Genomic DNA, 17,566 nt, shown 5'->3' with positions numbered 1-17,566 from the left:
ACCAATATCACATATCCACTGGGTTTTATCTGGTCTGTTGGCTGCGCATTTGTTTAGGTACATGAACACACAGATTTGGAGTATGTGTGTTTTTTTCTTTTGCCTCAATGTGTCATGCTTAACGTATTTTTTTAATTGAAATACAAGAAAGAGCACAAATCGTACGTGTTTAGGTTGGTGAATTGTGACAAACGAGCATATCCATGTGACATTCACACAAATCAAGAAACAACATTCCCCATCAGTCACCAAACTCCTCGAGCCCCTTCCCAGAGGTACCTCCCAAAACATAACCACCAGACTGATTTCTAGCAGAGTAGTTTTGCCCGGTTTTGAGCTGTATATAAATGGAATAATTTATTGTGTTTGGCTTCTTCCGTTCAACATCATGTCTTTGTGATTCTTCCATGTAATTACATTTGGCTGTAGTTTATTTCTTTTTGTTGCTGTATAAACCGATTTTCCTGTGATAGGCATTTGATTTGTTTCCATTTGGGAGCTGTTGTGAATATTGCTGCTGTGAACATTCTAGCACCTTTCTTCTGGTGAACATTTAGTGAGTGATTCGATAGGGTAGATACCCAGAAGTAGAATAAATGGGTCACAGCGATTCACATGATTCTGCCAAACCTAGTATATTAGTCAATTCAACCAAAGCTCTCTTAGCAGTATGTTTTTGCTCCTTTCTTTTTCTCACTAAATGAAGTCATCGTGGATGTTTTTTCACAACAGAACATTTAGACAAGCGCAGAGCCCATTCTCTTTAGCTTTTCCATGATGTGACATACTATATAGTTTCAGACCCCCTCTCTGCATCTCTTTTTCTTCTTTTCCATTTTCTCTCCCCTGGTCTCAAGCTGTGCTCTCCATGACGTGCTGTCTGTCTGTCTCTTAGCCCATGTCCTCAGCACCTGCATCTCATGAGGTGATGGACTGCTCCTGGCTGGGCCGAGCTTGTAGCGTGAGAGTGTCTCCAAGCCCCCAGGACTCAGAGAAGCCTCACGGAGGAAGGGAGGTCAGAAAAGGTCCTGGCATTGGTGTATTTGCCGCCCTCAAGTCCTGCGGGGATGGTCAGCACCAACAATAACAAAGGAAAACCACAAAGGAAAAGATTTCTGAAGCAACCACAAAAACTCAAATGGCATAAAAAGGGTGTATTTGATAATATTCAAATAAGAATTTATTTTAACGAGGACACCATGGGACAAGTATCAGATGACAGAGCAGGGAAAAGGATTTACAATGTCTAAAATCAATGAGACATTTCTATCTAGAATGTAAATGGAACAGCTGCAAATCAGCAAGAAAAAAAGACAGCAACTCTGACAGAAAAATGGGCAAAGAGCAGGTGACAAGGAAATGCAAAACTCTGACAGGCATCTGAGAAGATGCTAGAAATGATTGGGAACTGATCAGGGAAGAGCAAATTAAAACAACAGTGAGTCATCCAACAGTGAGTCTGGCAAGAGGTTGGAAAATGCCAAGTGGAGGTTGGGGATGTGAGGACCTGGGGATCCTCACACATTGATAGTGGGCAGCCATTCTCCAGGGGCTACTTGGCACCACTTAGTCAAATTAAGTGTGGCATGGAGCTGTCACCCAGCAGTTAGCTCTTGGGTGTGCAGACCAAGACATCCTTCCTTAGTTCCATAAGGGGACATATACAAGGATATTCACTGTAACATTATTGCCAGGGAGCTGCGGGCAGCCTGGGTGTCCACCCCCAGAGGAGAGGGTAGCTAAACAGAGAGGGACAGGTCCCAGGGAGTTCTTGCAAGCCCCCCAGACACAGCCCAGGGCCCACAGAGCAACATGAGCAGGTCTTAAAATACATGATGACTGACAAAAAAAGAGAAACACTATTAATAGCTTATGATATAATGCATAATGACACCAAATAATTTTATATATAAAATTCTAAGGAAAAACAATATTTAATATATATGTGTATATTATATAATGTATAATAGGTAAACATATAACTGTGTTGTATTATATAATTGTATTAGCCTAAAGATATAATTATGCATTATATAATTCAATAATATGGTAAAACTTATGTGCCATATATATATTTTTTCCATCTGAAATTAGAAAACATTTCCAATTTTTATTCATAAATCGAAACAGCAAAAGTAGATTTACAGAGCCATATATCAATAACAAAACAAGAAGGAAACAAATATTCCAGAGATACCTTCAAAACCAGGCTAAAAATCTGCAGTTAAGCTGGGGTTGCACAGACAACAGGTTATATTAATATTTATTCCTGCATTTTCTCAATAAATTCTTCCTTATATTTGCCTTTCTCTTTCCCAACTTGTGAGATTTGGCTTTGCGTTCAAGAATTTTTTTCCGGTCTTTGTCCAGTTTGAGCCTGGTGATAACCACCTTGCTCGGGGGAATGCCCACGTGGACAGTTGTGCCCGTAGCCTTCTCACGCTGCACCCGCTCGATATAAATGACATACTTCTCTCTGTACACCTGGACTACCTTGCCGATCTGCTGACCTTTCTAGTGTCCTCGGACCACCTGGGCCTCGTCGTCCTTGCGGATGGGCATGGAGCGGACGTTGTACTTCTGCCGCAGCTCTGTGAAGAGCGTGGACGACATGATCTTCCGGCGCACGTGTGATGGGGCATTGAAGTGGCATTTGCGATTTTTGCTGCGGTCCGAGGTCACGAAGGGGTTGAACTTCATGAATGCCTTATGTGCTATATATTACAATTGTATCAATATATCAATACTTAACTATGTAATACATAGCAACTTATTATACACTTAACATTTAATGTATAATTTTAATGAACTGAAAGATATTGCGTTGTATACTTAATAAGCACCATTAAGTGTTAATAGTTTTAATAGATCCCTGTATCAATCAGTTACCATATGGTTGGCTCTAATTGGTTTCCTCGTGGAAGCTTCCTCTCCACTCCAGGTGGCGGGGACTATTCCAAATTAGCCCAGTTGACAGAGGAGGGAACTGAGGCCCAGAGGTATGAAGTTGCCTCTCTGGCAGGAGGCCCAGGTGTGTGTGCTTCCTGAATTGGCCTCCAGGACTCACAGCTACCTGTTTCAGGGAACTGCAGAGGCCTTCCACCTGAGCTCCCAGGACAGAGCTGGATACCCCTCACCAGGCTCCTTTAGTATTTATAGAGCCCAGGGCGCCGAATCTGCATAAAGGGATGTCTCAGCTAGTGGTTCCCAGGTCGGCATGGAGGGACTCAGGTGGCCTCTGACAAGACGGAGGGTTAGAACACTGGAGTCAGAGTCTGGCCCTGGGGAAGTGGGTTTTGTTATACTTAGGAGATTTTAAAGAAATATCAAGCCAGTAAAGCAGAATAGTTAAGAACCGTGGCTCTAGGGTCAAATCCCTGGTTCAGCCACTGTGTGACCTGGGGAAGGTCACTCTACCTCTCTGTGCTCAGCTTTCCTCATCTCTAAAATAGGCTCTGTGAGAGTACAAGGTTGGACAAGTAAGTTCGCAAACTCATCCTAGAAAAAGTTCTACATACCTCATTGCTGAATATCACTACAGTCACCTTCGAAGTACTCCCCTTAGGAAGCTGTGCACTGTGGCCAGTACCTAGGCCACCCCTCATGCAATTTTGGAACTCTTTTTCTGGAATGGCCATCAGAACTGTCATCATATTACCCTTGATGTCCTGACTGTCATCAAAATGTCTTCCTTTCAATATTTCCTTTATCTTCAGGTTAAGAAAGAAGTCATTGGAGGCCAGATCAGATGAGTAGGGAGTGTGTTCCAATACAGTTATTTGTTTATTGGCTAAAAACTCCCTCACAGACAGTGCCCTGTGAGCTGGTGCATTGTTGTGATGCCAGAGCCATGAATTGTTGGCGAAAAGTTCAGGTCATTTTCGTCTAACTTTTTCACACAGCCTTTTCAGCACTTCCAAATAGTAAACTTGGTTAACTATTTGTCCAGTTGGTTCAAATTCATAATGAATAATCCCTCTGATAGCAAAAAAAGGTTAGCAACATCGGTGCAACAAGTTTGCGAACTTAATTGTCAGACCTCTACTGGCTTCACAAGATTATTGTGAAAACTATATTATTTATTCTGGTCGTGACCCTACAACTATACATGGTAAGGACCACACATTTTCAGTTCCTTCTCTAAACAATGTGAATAATGTCAGGATTGTTGTGAGAACTAAATGAGATGCTGTAAAAAGATCTTAGCTCAGGGCCTGAAATGCAACAAGCACACAAAAGACATCTGCTATGGCTATTATTCCTGCTTCTTCAATTTTAATAATAATAAGAAGAAGCAATAACAGCAATAATAGTAACACTTACATAACATTTACTATGCATTGGTCCTGTTTTAAGTGCTGTAAATCAATGATCTCACTTAATCCTTGCAACAGCCCCGTGAGGTAGGTACTATTAATATCCTTCTTACCAGTTGAGGGAATCTGAGGCATAGAAAGGTGAAGTGAGTCGTCCAAGGTCACACAGGGGAGTGACAAGGATCAGACTCGGATCTGACTGTCTAGCTCAGAGTTCTTGCTTTTAATCACTATATATGCTGCTTTTTAAAGTCAGGAGAGCTGGTGCACATCTCCACTCTGTTGTATGACATCAAGCAGGGGCTCCCTGCTCAGACCCTCAGTTTGCAGTCTGTGAAATGGGAGGATGGCCACTTCTTTACCGTGGAGGTGGAGAGAGAGTAGCTACCTTCTAGACACTCCTACGCCCTGCACCATCCCTCGCTTACCTCTGGCTAAGGTTTGGGGTCCGTGGGCGAGGCTCTGGCGAAGGGGCGGGGCCTGTGTCGTCCTGGCCCAATGGGGACCGGAGGGCGGGGACCTCCTTCCAGCTCTGTCCAGCACGCAGGTCCTCTTCGCAGTTCCATCTGCCTCGCGGGTGCCTCTGACGTCCCCAGAGGTCTCTGACCCTGGCCCGCCCAGCCTGACACCCCCTCCTCCTATTCCTCGACCTCAGCACCGGCCCCTTGGGCCTCGGCATCATGGGTGACGGAGGAGAAGGCGAGGATGAGGTCCAGTTCCTGCGGACGGTGCGTGCCTCTGTGTTATGGGTCTCTCGGGCTATCGCTTGGGTCCTTCTGAATGTCTCTCTGTCTCTGGATGCCTGTCTTGATTGCTGGTAGTCTCTGAGACTCGGGGTCTCTTCCTCTGTCCCTTTGGGTGACTGTCACTCTGTCTTTCTCAGTTTTTGTCTCTCTTCGTCCCCACACCCCTCACCTTTCTCGCCATAGAGAATTAGCAGAATTTGTTACTGCAGAATGGGGTGGGGGATCTTCAGCCGCCTTCTCTTCTGACATTAGCGATTTGTCCTTGAGAAGGGGGGGCTGATGAGGGAGCACCCCCTCCCACCACCCTGGAAGCAGGCACTTAGGGGAGGTGGTTCTAATTCCTGAGCTTAATTTAGCCGTCCCCCACCCCCCCACCCAGCCCTAATTCTCTTCTTGCTCCAGACTTTGACCTATTTAAATTCTTGGGAAGGGGGCTGGTGGACTGGAAGACCCATCTCCTTTGAACTCCAAATCCCTGAGGGTCTTCTGTGGGTCCCTTGGGTTTTGGGTCTTCTTTCTTCTCCCCTTGGTTTTGGGGAGGAGGGTCAAATATGGCTGTTAATGGTCTCTGAATAGTGTCTCTCCTTATCAGTCTCTTTGGGTGGTCTCTGTGTCTCTGTCTCCCTGTCTCTGGCTTTGTCTTTGTTTGTTTGGCTTCGGGCCCTCTGCATTTGCTCTGCCTCTCTAGCTTTGTCTCTCCCTGCATCTCTGATCCCTGGCTGGGGGCAGGGATGGGAATTGGAACAACAGGTGTCTCTCCCAGAATAGCCCAGTTTTCTGGGGCCTGGGCAGGAGACAGGGAGATGGGGGGAGGGACTGCCCATCTTGGAGTCCTTCCCACTTTTCCCTCCCAGTGGTTCAGCTGAATGTGGGGTGTGAGTATGGAAGGAGATGTTCTCTCTTTTGGGCCAGGTCTGCTGACCCTGCACTACTCCCCGGGGCCCTGGGAAATGCTGACACAGCATTTGGGACCCAGAATAGGACCCTGGTAAGCCGGTCTGGTTTCCTGGGAGGGAGGAACAAACAGCTGGGGCTGCTAGTGAAGGATAGGGACAGCTGGACATGTGGCTGTGGGAAGAGGCCTAGCTTCACCCTAGAATCTTGCCCCAGCTCCAGCCGCTTCGCAGACACCATGATGGGTTGGGCTCCCCCTCCTCCCTGGCCCTAATAAGACCATGGCCGTGGCTATCAGGCCCTGAGCCACTCTACGTCAGGCCCTGTGCCCAGGGCCTCGGCCTTCCGAGGCATCTAATTATATCCTCACTGCCCCATCTTCTGAGGTAGGGCCCTATCTTTATCTTCCTGGGAGATGTGAGGGAAACCGAGGCCTGAGTGGTGGAGTCATTTGCCCAAGGTCAAGGCCAGGAAGTGTCATCTCTGGATGCCCCTGGAGCCCAACCCTCTTGCTTTCACAATTGGAAAACTGGGCTCAGACTTGCCAAGGTAGCCAGTGTTAAGTTCTAGAGTCCTGGCCCTGGCATCTCTTGGCTACAGACAGAGTGTGTTCTCCTGAAATTTATTGAAGTTGTGTGGTGGTTTTCTCAAACTTTTTGGACCTCATTCCACCAGTAAGAAATATATTTTATATTGCAACCCAGTACCTGCACATACACACATACATTATTAAAAAATCAACTTTATTTAAGTATAATTGACATGTAGTAATTATACTCATTTTAGGTGTTACAGTTCAGTGAATTTTGACAAACTGTGCATAGTTATGTAACCACCATCATAATCAAGACAGAACATTTCCTTTACCCCAGAAAGTTCCCTCTTGCTCTTTGAGGTAATCACCCTGCCCATCTATTTTATGTCACTATAGATTCTATTAGTCATTCTTGTATTTCATATACAATATATGCTTCTTGTCTTGCTTCTTTTGCTGAGCATAATGTTTTGACCTTTATCCACGTAGCATGTATCAAAAGTTCATTTCTTTGGTGCTGAGTAGTATTCCATTCATTGTATAAATATGGCACCGTTTGTTTATCAGTTCACTTGCTGACAGACATTGTGTTGCCTTCAATTCATGTTATTATGGATAAATTAGGTGCATTCACAAACCTATTTTTAACTGAAGCAAGTTTCATAAAATGTAGGTAGCCCTTAGGACACAAAGAGCATGTTGCTATTTTCTGTTCTTGCTCTACTTATTTCCCTTTTTAGTCGTGGTGGCCATGGACCCCCAAAGTGATTTCATTTCCCTTTAATGGGTGGCGACCTCTAGCTCCACCCTGTCTGGGGTTTCTCAAAGCATGGCCTGTGTCAGAATCTCCTGAGGGCTGGTTCATGATCCAGATTCCTTGTTCACCACAGAGCCTCTGAATCAGGCTCCTGGTGTTGGTTGGCGCAGGGAGGGGGGGTGCTGGAGGAGAAAGGAAGCTGCAATTTAACCAGGCCAACCCCCCTTCATTCTGATGCAGAAGTAAGTTGGAGAATCACTGATGCAGCACTGAGGCCCCCTGTCTTTGGTTTATATCCTGGCTTTGCCATTTGCCTGCTTCCTACCTGTGGGCAAGTGATTTTTCTTTTTCTCTCTGAGCCTCAATTTCCTAATCTGAAAAGTGGGGACAGTGCTCCCTTCAGCAGCACACAGACTAAAATTGTGCTATAAGGATTCAAAGAGAAAAATGTGTACTATAAGGATTCAAGGGGTCCATGCAGATATCTCTCTGAGCTCATCTCCCACTCTCTTCTTCCTTCCTGCTGCCACCACCGTCCTGTCCCCTTTGCTATTCTTCAACACACTTGGCCCCTTCTAGCCCCAGGTCTTTGCACAGGCTGTCCCTTCTTCCTGGAATGTTCTTCCCCCAGAGATGATCAGCCTGATTCTTTCTCGTTACTTGGATAAGCTTTACAGTTTGGGATAGAGTGTTAGGCTCAGCTTCAATGTCACCTTAAGATCTGGCACATCTGCTTTCTCTCTTCTCTCTCTCTCTCACTCTCTTTCTCTCTGTCTCTCTGTCTCTCTGTCTCTCCATTTTTTCCCCCTGAACTGTTTGAGAGTAAGTTGTGGACGTGATAGCCTTAACCCCTAAATACTTCAGTGCCTGTTTCCTAAAAAACAAGGCTAGTCTCTTACAAACAACAGTAGTTACCAAAATCGGGAAATTTAGTATTGCGGACACCGTTGTCTAATTCACAGTCCTTATTCCACTTTGACCTCAGTGGCAACACTGGCAATTCATGGTATTATGGGTAAGTTAGGTGCATTCACACTCCTATTTTTAACTGAAACAAGTTTCATAAAATATAGGTAGCCCTTAGAACACAAAGCGCATGTTGCTGTTTGTGGCATTTTCCCTCCATCCAGGATCCTGTCCAGATTCTGGCATTCTGTCCAGATTCAGAAAGTGCCCCTTAAATGACAGCTATTATTAAGACAGTACACAGAAGAGAAATCAGAGAAAGCTGAGCTTAAAGGCCATTGAACTTGAGGTGATCATACTTTCTACCCTTTAATGGTTCACCTTGTGGACCCCACCTGGGAGGCCTCTGGAGCCAACTGGACGGGGGTTCAAATCCCAGCTCCTCCTCTTCTCAGTGGTGTGGCCTTGGACAAGCCATGTCCCCTCTTTGAGCCTCAGTTTCTCCATTTTAAAATGGGGACGACACTGGCTCTTATCTCACGGGAATGCTAGCTGTATGTGGAGCGCTCAGCAAAGGCCCTTACTTGATAAATTGCAAGGGTGGGTACCTGTTTCATGAGAAGTGTGGGGTGAGCGGCTGAGGTATGAAGTATATGTGTGACGTGGGCGCCAGCAAGCCCTGACCCCTGGGTCCCGCCCCCAGGAAGACGATGTGGTCCTGCAGTGCAGCGCCACTGTGCTTAAGGAGCAACTCAAACTCTGCTTGGCCGCCGAGGGCTTTGGCAACCGTCTCTGCTTCCTGGAGCCCACCAGCAATGCCCAGGTCTGCTCTGGAGGGAAGGCGGGGCCAGGGGATGAGGGGGTCTGAAGAGGGGGTGTTGACAGGAGAGCAAATGGGGAGGGGGCTAAGAGAAAAAGGGGCTGGGGGTCAGAGATGGGTAGGGGGGAGTTCTGAGGAGAGAGGGGCAGGGGGCCCGGGGGTCTTAGAAGGAAGGTTTCTGAGGGAGCAGAGGGCCTTGGATCCAAGGTGACAGGCGCTGGAGGGTAGGGGGCATGCTGGCAATGGGCTAACTGGGGAGGGGGTGGAGGCTGAGAGGTGGAAGGAGCCTGCAGGCTGAGGGTGAGGTGGGCTCTGGGTCTGAAAGAGGAGTTGGCCTGGGGGGATGGGGCAGGGGCTGGAAGAGGGAGGGGATGTGGGATCTGATGGGGGAAGAAGCCAGGGTCTGTAGGGGGCCCAGAGCCTTGGGTCCAAGAGGGAAGGTGTCTAGGAGTCGGAGGTAACAGAGGTGACAGGTGGGAGACTGGGAAGGGGGTTAAGGTTGCCCTCCCATGATTTTGCAGTGGTGTTCACAGTATCTGAGGGGCCAGCAGGAACTGGGGCGGCACTGGTCATGGCAGGACATGGGGATCCCTCTGGGGTTGGAGAGATTTGGGTTACCTGCAGGGAAAGCGAGAGACGCCTCCTGGAGGTGGGGCAGGCACAGTGTGTCTGAGGGCAGAGGCACAGGCTGAGGCTCCCCCTGAGATTAGGTGGGGTTTAGGGGACCTACTTCGGAGGGTAGTGTGGAAGCTTCTGTGAGGTTTGGGCAGGGTTCAGGAGTTTGAGGGAGGCACAGCAGAGGTGTTTTCTGTGGTGTTGGTGAGGATTCAAGGTGTTTGCAACAGGTGGCAGAGGACAGGGCTTTTTGGGGTATGGGGGTCAGGTCTGAGTCTTTAAGAGCTGTGGGTGTTTAGGGGCGGGGGTGCACCAGGTCTCCGGGCCTTCAGGTCCCCTGCTCACATCTCTCCCCCACCCCAGAAAGTGCCCCCAGATCTGGCCATCTGCTGCTTCATCTTGGAGCAGTCCCTGTCCGTCCGAGCCCTGCAGGAGATGCTAGCCAACACAGTGGAGGCCGGCGTGGAGGTGAGCCTCTACCCGCGGGCCGGATGGGTGGCGCGATGAGAGGGAGCGCCTGGGCTCATTTACCATCTGCTCTTCTTCCTCTCTCTGCCCTGCCCCCAACAGGCCCTCAATTTGGATAAGTGGGTAGGTCTGGCCTTGGGTGTCACCTGTCTTTCCCATGTCTCCTGACCCCAGGCCTGCCTCTTGGTCCCACATCCTGCACACCGGGGCTGGGGTGTCTCCCTACCTCAGTTGTCAGGGGCTGTGGAGCCCAGAACAGGCCAGGAAGGAAGGCAGGAAGGGGGTGGGGGTTTCTGAACCCCTGTCCCCCTCTACTGCTCCTTCCTCCTCTTTTGCATCCTTTCCCCCCCCACCGACCCTGATTCCAGCTCTATCTGCATGGGACCTATCCCCTCACCTCTCCCATCCTAAGTGTGGATCCCCTCTGGTCCAGGAGTGGGTCCATCATGTGATCACATGGCCCCAACACATGGCCCCCTCAGAGTACGGGCATGTGAGAGCTGGGATGGAAGGCCTGTGCAGTCGAGCAACCGGTGTCACATCCCCCAGAGGGCCCAGTCTCCTTGTGTTTGGGGGTGTGTGGCAGCACAGGGCAGGTCTCTATGGGTAATGTTCAGATCTTTAACAACCGGAAAGACCGTACCAGTGCACACTGGCTGCAGCTCAGCCATGTTGTGACAGGTTAGAGCAGAGGGGCCGAGGTCCATGGAACATGAGATACTGGGGTGTCCCTAGTACCTAAGGAAGGGTCCAGCCTCCCTATGTGACTTGGGGGCCTGGTTAACAAGGTGAAGGAGGCAGGGAGGACAAAATGGGCTTTGGGGAACACAGAATATCCCATCCACAGACTTCTCAGAGACAGAGACCCTGCTTCCATGGGTTGGGAAACTGAGGCAGAGAATCTGTTGAGAGTCTGAGCGGAGGCTTCCTTGCATCTAGGCCTGAGCGTGGTGTTTTATAGGATAGGCCAGGTGTGTTGGGGGCCACCTGTTCTCATTCTGTGCCTTCCCTCCCCAACCCCGCAGTCTTCTCAGGGTGGGGGACACAGGACACTCCTGTATGGCCATGCCATCCTGCTCCGGCATGCGCACAGTGGCATGGTGAGTGCATCTGGGGGCGCGGGGGATGGGGGTGGGGGAGCAGGGAGCCGAGAGTGCAGTGCCTGCTAGGAGGAGGCTGACCTCCCTCTATGACCCTAGTACCTGAGCTGCCTGACCACCTCCCGCTCCATGACTGACAAGCTGGCCTTCGATGTGGGGCTGCAGGAGGATGCAACAGGTGCAGGGGCTGAGGGGGTGGGGTGTGATGGGCACAGGCTAGGCAGGGAGTTGGGGTAACAAGGTCCACAGAACTATGGGGTGGGCATGGGAATGCTCTGGGGGTAGCAATGGGGGGCTTTGGGGCAGAGAGTCTGGGGGTGCAGATGGATACATTTGGCTGGAGAGAATTGGGCCAGCGTGGGGGAACCCTAGGCAGAGGGTCCAAGGGCAGGAATGGGGGAACTGTGAGTCAGAGAGTTGGTGGCAGCAATAGGAGAATTTGGGGCAGAAGGCTTGAGAGGCTCAGGGCTGGGAATGACTGGAGAAGAGCTTCTTGGCAGCCATCATCCTGACAGCCCCCTCCACAGGTGAGGCCTGTTGGTGGACGATGCACCCAGCCTCCAAGCAGAGGTCGGAAGGAGAAAAGGTCCGTGTTGGGGATGATCTCATCCTCGTCAGTGTCTCCTCTGAGCGCTACCTGGTGAGCAATGCCACCCCTGTCATGGCTGCTACTGTCCCTGGGGCTAGAGGTGCAAGGGGTCAGCCCCATCTCATCACTGGTCTCTGGCCCCAACATCCTGACTCCCAATTTCCGGTTTCCTGATCCTTGACATCCAAGTCCTGCTTTCTGACTCCCCCATTTCCTGACTCCCTCCCTGTTTCCTGACCTGTGATCTCTATTTTCTGTCTCCCATCTGCCACCCCTCCCACTTCCCATCCCACTGCGGGCTTCCACCCCTGGTTTTGGCTTCTGCCTCTGGAACTATTCCCCCACCACCATTGTGTCTGACTGCCACCTCCTGGCTGCCCCCAGCACCTGTCAACGGCCAGTGGGGAGCTCCAGGTTGACGCCTCCTTCATGCAGACACTGTGGAACATGAACCCTATCTCCTCCGGCTGTGAAGAGGGTAAGAGCCGGACCCTTACCCCCTTTGGACCCCTAAACTGAGGTCCCCCCAAACAGATCTCCCACATTGCCCCTCAGACATGTCCAAACAGAGCCTTGTATCCTCAGACCCCCAAACTATGACCCTCACACTTAAATCTCAAACTGACCCCAAATCCAGAACTCAGTATCACATGCCCAACCTCAGACCCCAAAGTATTGGTCCCCAAAGCTCACACCCCAAACTCAGGTCCTGGAGACCAGACCCCTAAACTTAGATCCAAGCTTAGAACATTAAATTTAAAGCTTATCCATGACCCCAAGCCTCAGCCACCAAACCCAAAGCCCCCAAATTCAAACCCAGCTCCCCAAAGCAAGAGCTCTAATTAAGACTCCAAACCACAGTCAACCCACCTCAGACCTCCAACTTTACCCTCAAATTTCCAAAGTTGTCTCCCCAACCCTCCATGCTAAGATCCCAAAGTGTGACACCAAAACTTGGACTCCAACTCTCAGAGCCCAGGCCAGACCCAAGCTGAGCCTCAAAGCACAGGTCCCGGATCTCAGACCCACCTACTTCAGAGACAACCGTCATAAACCCAGGCCCTAACTTAAGCTCTGGAACTCAGACCCAGTAAATATCAGAGAACATGAGACTCAAACTTCTAACCTCAACCTCAAAAATCCAAACTCAGACCCACAAACCCCCCAACCTCAGCTTTGTACACCCAGACCCCCCAAACTTATATTCTCAACCTCAGACCCTAAACTGAGCCCAAACTTAGCCTAAATCTCAAACTATACACTTCATACCCTGAAACTCAGATCTCCAACTGCAACCCTGAAGCCAGCCCCCAGCCTCCCACAGGGCAGAAGGAGGTCCTCGGACTCTGCTTTGGCTCCGGGGCCTGTCTGGGGCTCCAGCCCTACAGTGACCATCTTCCCTTGCTCCTTTCCAGGCTATGTGACTGGGGGCCACGTCCTCCGCCTTTTTCATGGACACATGGATGAGTGTCTGACTATTTCTCCTGCTGACAGTGATGACCAGCGCAGGTCTGGGCGGGAGGCAAGAGACCCTGGAGGAGGGCAGTGAGGGAGGGCAAAGTTTGGTTGGGGATCTGGGGTCCTACGAGTGGCATTAGGGATCAGATTCTTGGGGACTGGAAACTGAACCCCTGACCTCTCTGCCTCCCTTGTCCCTAGACTTGTCCATTACGAGGGGGGAGCAGTGTGCACCCATGCCCGCTCCCTCTGGAGACTGGAACCTCTGAGAATCAGGTGAAGGTGGGGGGGGGTGGCTAGGCTGGGGAAGGGGTTAGGGGCTGTGGGGGCTGGGTGGGGAGAAAGGGTCTTGAAGGAGGAACTGAGGAAAAGACTGGAGGGCTTTGAGGGAAAATCAGGGGAGCACAAGAGAGCAATGAAGTCCTCAGGGTCCTAGAATCCTGGAGGAAAAGGAGGTCTTGGGAGACAGTGGGGTGTTCCTGAGGGAGAGATGGGGGGCCCAAGTGAAAGTGAGGGGAGTGGAGGGGAGAAAACGATGGCCCGGGAAAACTGGAGCCATATGGGGAGCTTAGAGGATGCTGTGAGGGCCTGATAGAGGACTAAGTTTCCTGAGGAAGGACTGGGGGTCCTAAGAGAGATTTAGGGGCCCTGAGGAAGGTTTGGGTCTGGGAAGAGGGCTGGGGGCTTCAGGAGGTTTGGACCTCCCTGTGGTGTCCATGGGAGGCTTGCGGGGCGGTCCTCTGACCCCCTTGCCCTCACCCTCTGCAGCTGGAGTGGGAGCCACCTGCGCTGGGGCCAGCCGCTTCGCATCCGGCATGTCACCACGGGGCGGTACCTGGCGCTCACCGAGGACCAGGGCCTGGTGGTGGTTGATGCCAGCAAGGCCCATACCAAGGCCACCTCCTTCTGCTTCCGCGTCTCCAAGGTCGGTGGGGTCAGGGTGCCCTCCTCATCTGGAGCCCCAAATCCTGCCCCAGGTCCCACTCTGCAGTCTGTCAGTGGGGCTCCCCCATTAACTACACACGCAGAGGAGGCTGACCTCTGCACCCTGCCCCTGCAGGAGAAGCTGGATGTGGCCCCTAAGCGGGACGTGGAAGGCATGGGCCCCCCTGAGATCAAGTATGGGGAGTCGCTGTGCTTTGTGCAGCACGTGGAGTCTGGCCTGTGGCTCACCTATGCCGCTCCAGACACTAAAGCCCTGCGTCTTGGCGTGCTCAAGAAGAAGGTGGGTGCCTGGCAGGGGCAAGGCGTGGGCACAAACAGGAAGGGGCCTGGGGGGTGGTCAGGCCTGAGGGTTCATGAGCTTGAGGACAGGACTGAGAGAAAGACACAGACTGAGAGAGAAACTGAGATTGAGAAAGACAGGCAAAAAGGTAAAGGCAGAGGCAGAGATATGGTGACAGAAAAATAGAGAAAGACAGAGAGAGAGATGGAAAAGACAGAGTGACAAACAGACTGAGAATAGCATTGAGCACATTAATAAGTACTCACGTTGTTTTGGGTGTGTGTGTGGGAAAATAGGCAAGATATACACACCTGTTCCCTGCCCTCCCAGTGCTCGGAAATGATGAATAAACTGCTTTTAATGAAGTACGTAGTTTTATACCTGAAGAGTAGGAAAGCTACTTTTGACAGAGGGAAGAGCATGTCCAAAGGCCTTAAGGTTGGTTTGTTGCAATAACAGAAAGAAGATCCAATTTGTCTGGAGCAGAGTGAATGAGGGATAGTAGAGGGGCAAGATGAGGACAGAAAGGAGATGGGAGCAGGTCATGTAGGGCCTTGTCGGCCATGGGGAGGGTCCTGGTTTTACCTTGCACGAGAGTGAGGTTCCTTAGCTGCTTGTGGGAACAGACTGGGGTGGCAAGAGCTGGAGCTGAAAGACCAGGGAGGAGATTGCTTGCTGCAAAGGTACAGGTGGGAGATGACAACAGACAGAACCATGGTGGAGACGGTGGCATGGGGAAAGGTGGCACATTCTGGTTATATTTTGAGGGTAGAGCCAACAGGATTTTCTGACAGGTTAGAAATCAAGGTAAGAGAGAGGGGTTGAGGACGATGCCATGATTTTTGCCCTGCAACTGGAAGGTTGGAAGTGCCATTAACCAAGTTGGGGACAGTCAAGTAAGTATCAGCTTAGGAGGACAGGGATCTGGAGTTTTACCCCCAATGTCTAGCACAGAGTCACTCAATAAAGACTTGCTGAGTGGATGAGTGGGAAGGCTAGGGAGGCACCTGTTTGCAAAAAATGAAGCTTGTACAGTGGTACCTTGGTTTTCGAACGTCTCCGTTGATGAACATTTCAGTTTACGAATGCCGTAAATTTTATGGATCTACGGTATCATTAGATAGTAAAATTCATGCTAAATTTGCAGTTTTAGGAGTTGATTTTAAAGGTCTGGAACGGATTAATCCATTTTGCATTACTTTCTATGGGAAAACCGTGCCTCGGTTTTTGAATGTTTCAGAACTCCAACGGTCTTCCGGAACGGATTACGTTAGAAAACCGAGGTATCACTGTAGTTGGAAACATGAGCAAAGGATGATATTTACAACCACAGACTAAATGAGGCCCTGGAGAGATCAGCTCTGGGGAAAGCCAGCACTGTGATGGCCTCCCCTCACCGAGGGGTGGTCAGGCATTCTGTTGGGGACATGTTAAATGTGGAGTGGAGCGTGCTGTGGTGGGGGAATGTTGAGTCAGTTGTAGATACAAGAGGAGAGGGTGTGTCATGGAGACAGACAAGATAGTAAGAGACAGAGAGGGAGAGACAGGAAAAAGAGACACAGGTGTGGGATAGAGATGAGAGAGAGATAAGGAGACAGAGAAACAAAGATGGGCAGACAGAAACAAAGTGGGACACAGACAGAGAGAGACATAGACAGAGATAAAGAAAAAAGAATGAAAGACACAGACGAATGAAGAGGAATAGAAAGAGGAAGAGACTGGCAGAGAGGTTTGGTGGAGGAACGAGGCAGCTTCAGGGCTAGAGTCTGGGGTTCATGGCCCTGGGTGGCTGGGCACCCTCCTGACTTCTCTGTCCCCCCGTTGCCAGGCCATGCTGCACCAGGAAGGCCACATGGATGATGCACTGTCGCTGACCCGCTGCCAGCAGGAGGAGTCCCAGGCTGCCCGCATGATCTACAGCACGGCTGGCCTGTACAATCAGTTCATCAAGTGAGCGACATTCCCACTCTGCCCTGGGTGCCAGGCCACACCTTAAACCTCATGCTCTTGGGGTTCAGGCACCTGACTGCATTTATCTCACCTCTGACATCCACACCCCTGCTAACATACATATGACCACTAACCTCTACATACTTGACCTCTAATCTGACCTTGATAACCATCTTTGACCTGGCATCCCTGATCACTACCTAACTTTCACATCCCTGACTCCCAGACCCTTGACACTGGCCCTGCCCAGCCATGACTCCTGCTTCTACCACCCCCTGTGCCTACAACAGGCTCGAGACCTAGTTCCAGTTCTGCCCTTGGCCACGATGTGACCTCAGACCAATGCCCTTCTCTCTCTGAGTCTCAGTCTTTCCCTCTGTTAAATAGGTGTATCTGTGGGAGTCCTGGGGGCTGGGGGTGATACTCGAGAGAGCGCCTTACAACCACAGTCAGCGCTCCAGGCTCCCGGCTGACAAGTGTGCGGTTCCTGCAGGAGCCTGGACAGCTTCAGCGGGAAGCCGCGGGGCGCAGGGCCGCCGGCTGGCACAGCGTTGCCCATCGAGGGCGTCATCCTGAGCCTGCAGGACCTCATTGGCTACTTCGAGCCGCCCTCTGAGGAGCTGCAGCACGAGGAGAAGCAGACCAAGCTGCGCAGCTTGCGCAACCGCCAGAGCCTTTTCCAGGAGGAGGTGAGGCTGAGGCCGGGGAGGGACGGGGTCTGAGGGCGTAGGGGGCGGGGCATAAGGGAGGAGTGGGGCCCCGGCGCCCGGTGGGGTGGGGCCTGAGGGACAGACAAGTAGAGGTGTGAGAGAGCGTGGGGCGGATGGAGGGACACGAGGAAGGACCTGCGCCTGTGCCAACAGGGCGGGGCGAAGGATAGTGGAAGACACGCAAGGGGGCGGGGCCTTGGAGGGGCGGGGCTGCGTCGGTGGCCCTTGAAGGGCAGGGCATACGGCGGAGCAGGGGCAGAACCTGTGAGAGCCAGATGGAATCCGAGCGGTGAGGGTTGGCCGATCTTGTTCCCTCACCTGGGAGGAAGGGCCAGGTCCTTGGTGTAGCTCAGGGCTAAGACAAGTCCTGAGAAGTCAAAGGATGAGCGCCAAGAGGCCGCTGAACTCAGGGGTGGTGTCTGTGGGGGTGCGCCCTGCGGGGTGGGAGGTCAGAACCAGAGTGGGACCTGGGACTGG

At 51.1% G+C, this 17,566-nt stretch overlaps 1 protein-coding gene and 1 pseudogene across 10 annotated transcripts in view; one reads left to right on the top strand and one right to left on the bottom strand.

Annotated features, from left to right (window-relative positions):
* Nucleotides 1-2,263: 2,263 nt before the first annotated feature.
* On the bottom strand, nt 2,264-4,834 carry LOC109458030 (ribosomal protein uL24-like; annotated as a pseudogene).
* A 24-nt stretch (nt 4,835-4,858) lies between these two features.
* RYR1 (ryanodine receptor 1) overlaps nt 4,859-17,566 on the top strand; it is a 109,796-nt gene continuing 97,088 nt past the window's right edge. For 7 of the 10 annotated variants that reach the window (XM_074314389.1, XM_074314380.1, XM_074314386.1 and 4 more), the window contains exons 1-14: nt 4,859-5,044; nt 8,858-8,977; nt 9,953-10,057; nt 10,160-10,180; nt 11,083-11,157; nt 11,257-11,335; nt 11,685-11,797; nt 12,131-12,224; nt 13,162-13,255; nt 13,406-13,480; nt 13,973-14,129; nt 14,265-14,429; nt 16,258-16,379; nt 16,873-17,068. In XM_074314389.1, the coding sequence (XP_074170490.1) occupies nt 4,997-5,044; nt 8,858-8,977; nt 9,953-10,057; nt 10,160-10,180; nt 11,083-11,157; nt 11,257-11,335; nt 11,685-11,797; nt 12,131-12,224; nt 13,162-13,255; nt 13,406-13,480; nt 13,973-14,129; nt 14,265-14,429; nt 16,258-16,379; nt 16,873-17,068 (1,464 nt within the window). In that variant the 5' untranslated portion in view covers nt 4,859-4,996. The remainder of the gene's footprint in view (nt 5,045-8,857; nt 8,978-9,952; nt 10,058-10,159; nt 10,181-11,082; nt 11,158-11,256; nt 11,336-11,684; nt 11,798-12,130; nt 12,225-13,161; nt 13,256-13,405; nt 13,481-13,972; nt 14,130-14,264; nt 14,430-16,257; nt 16,380-16,872; nt 17,069-17,566) is intronic. The other 3 variants (XM_074314388.1, XM_074314387.1, XM_074314382.1) reach the window with 1 other exon arrangement.

Source organism: Rhinolophus sinicus, linkage group LG11, assembly GCF_036562045.2.
Source record: "Rhinolophus sinicus isolate RSC01 linkage group LG11, ASM3656204v1, whole genome shotgun sequence".
Lineage (NCBI taxonomy): Eukaryota > Metazoa > Chordata > Mammalia > Chiroptera > Rhinolophidae > Rhinolophus > Rhinolophus sinicus.
This window is presented reverse-complemented; position numbering and strand designations above follow the sequence as displayed.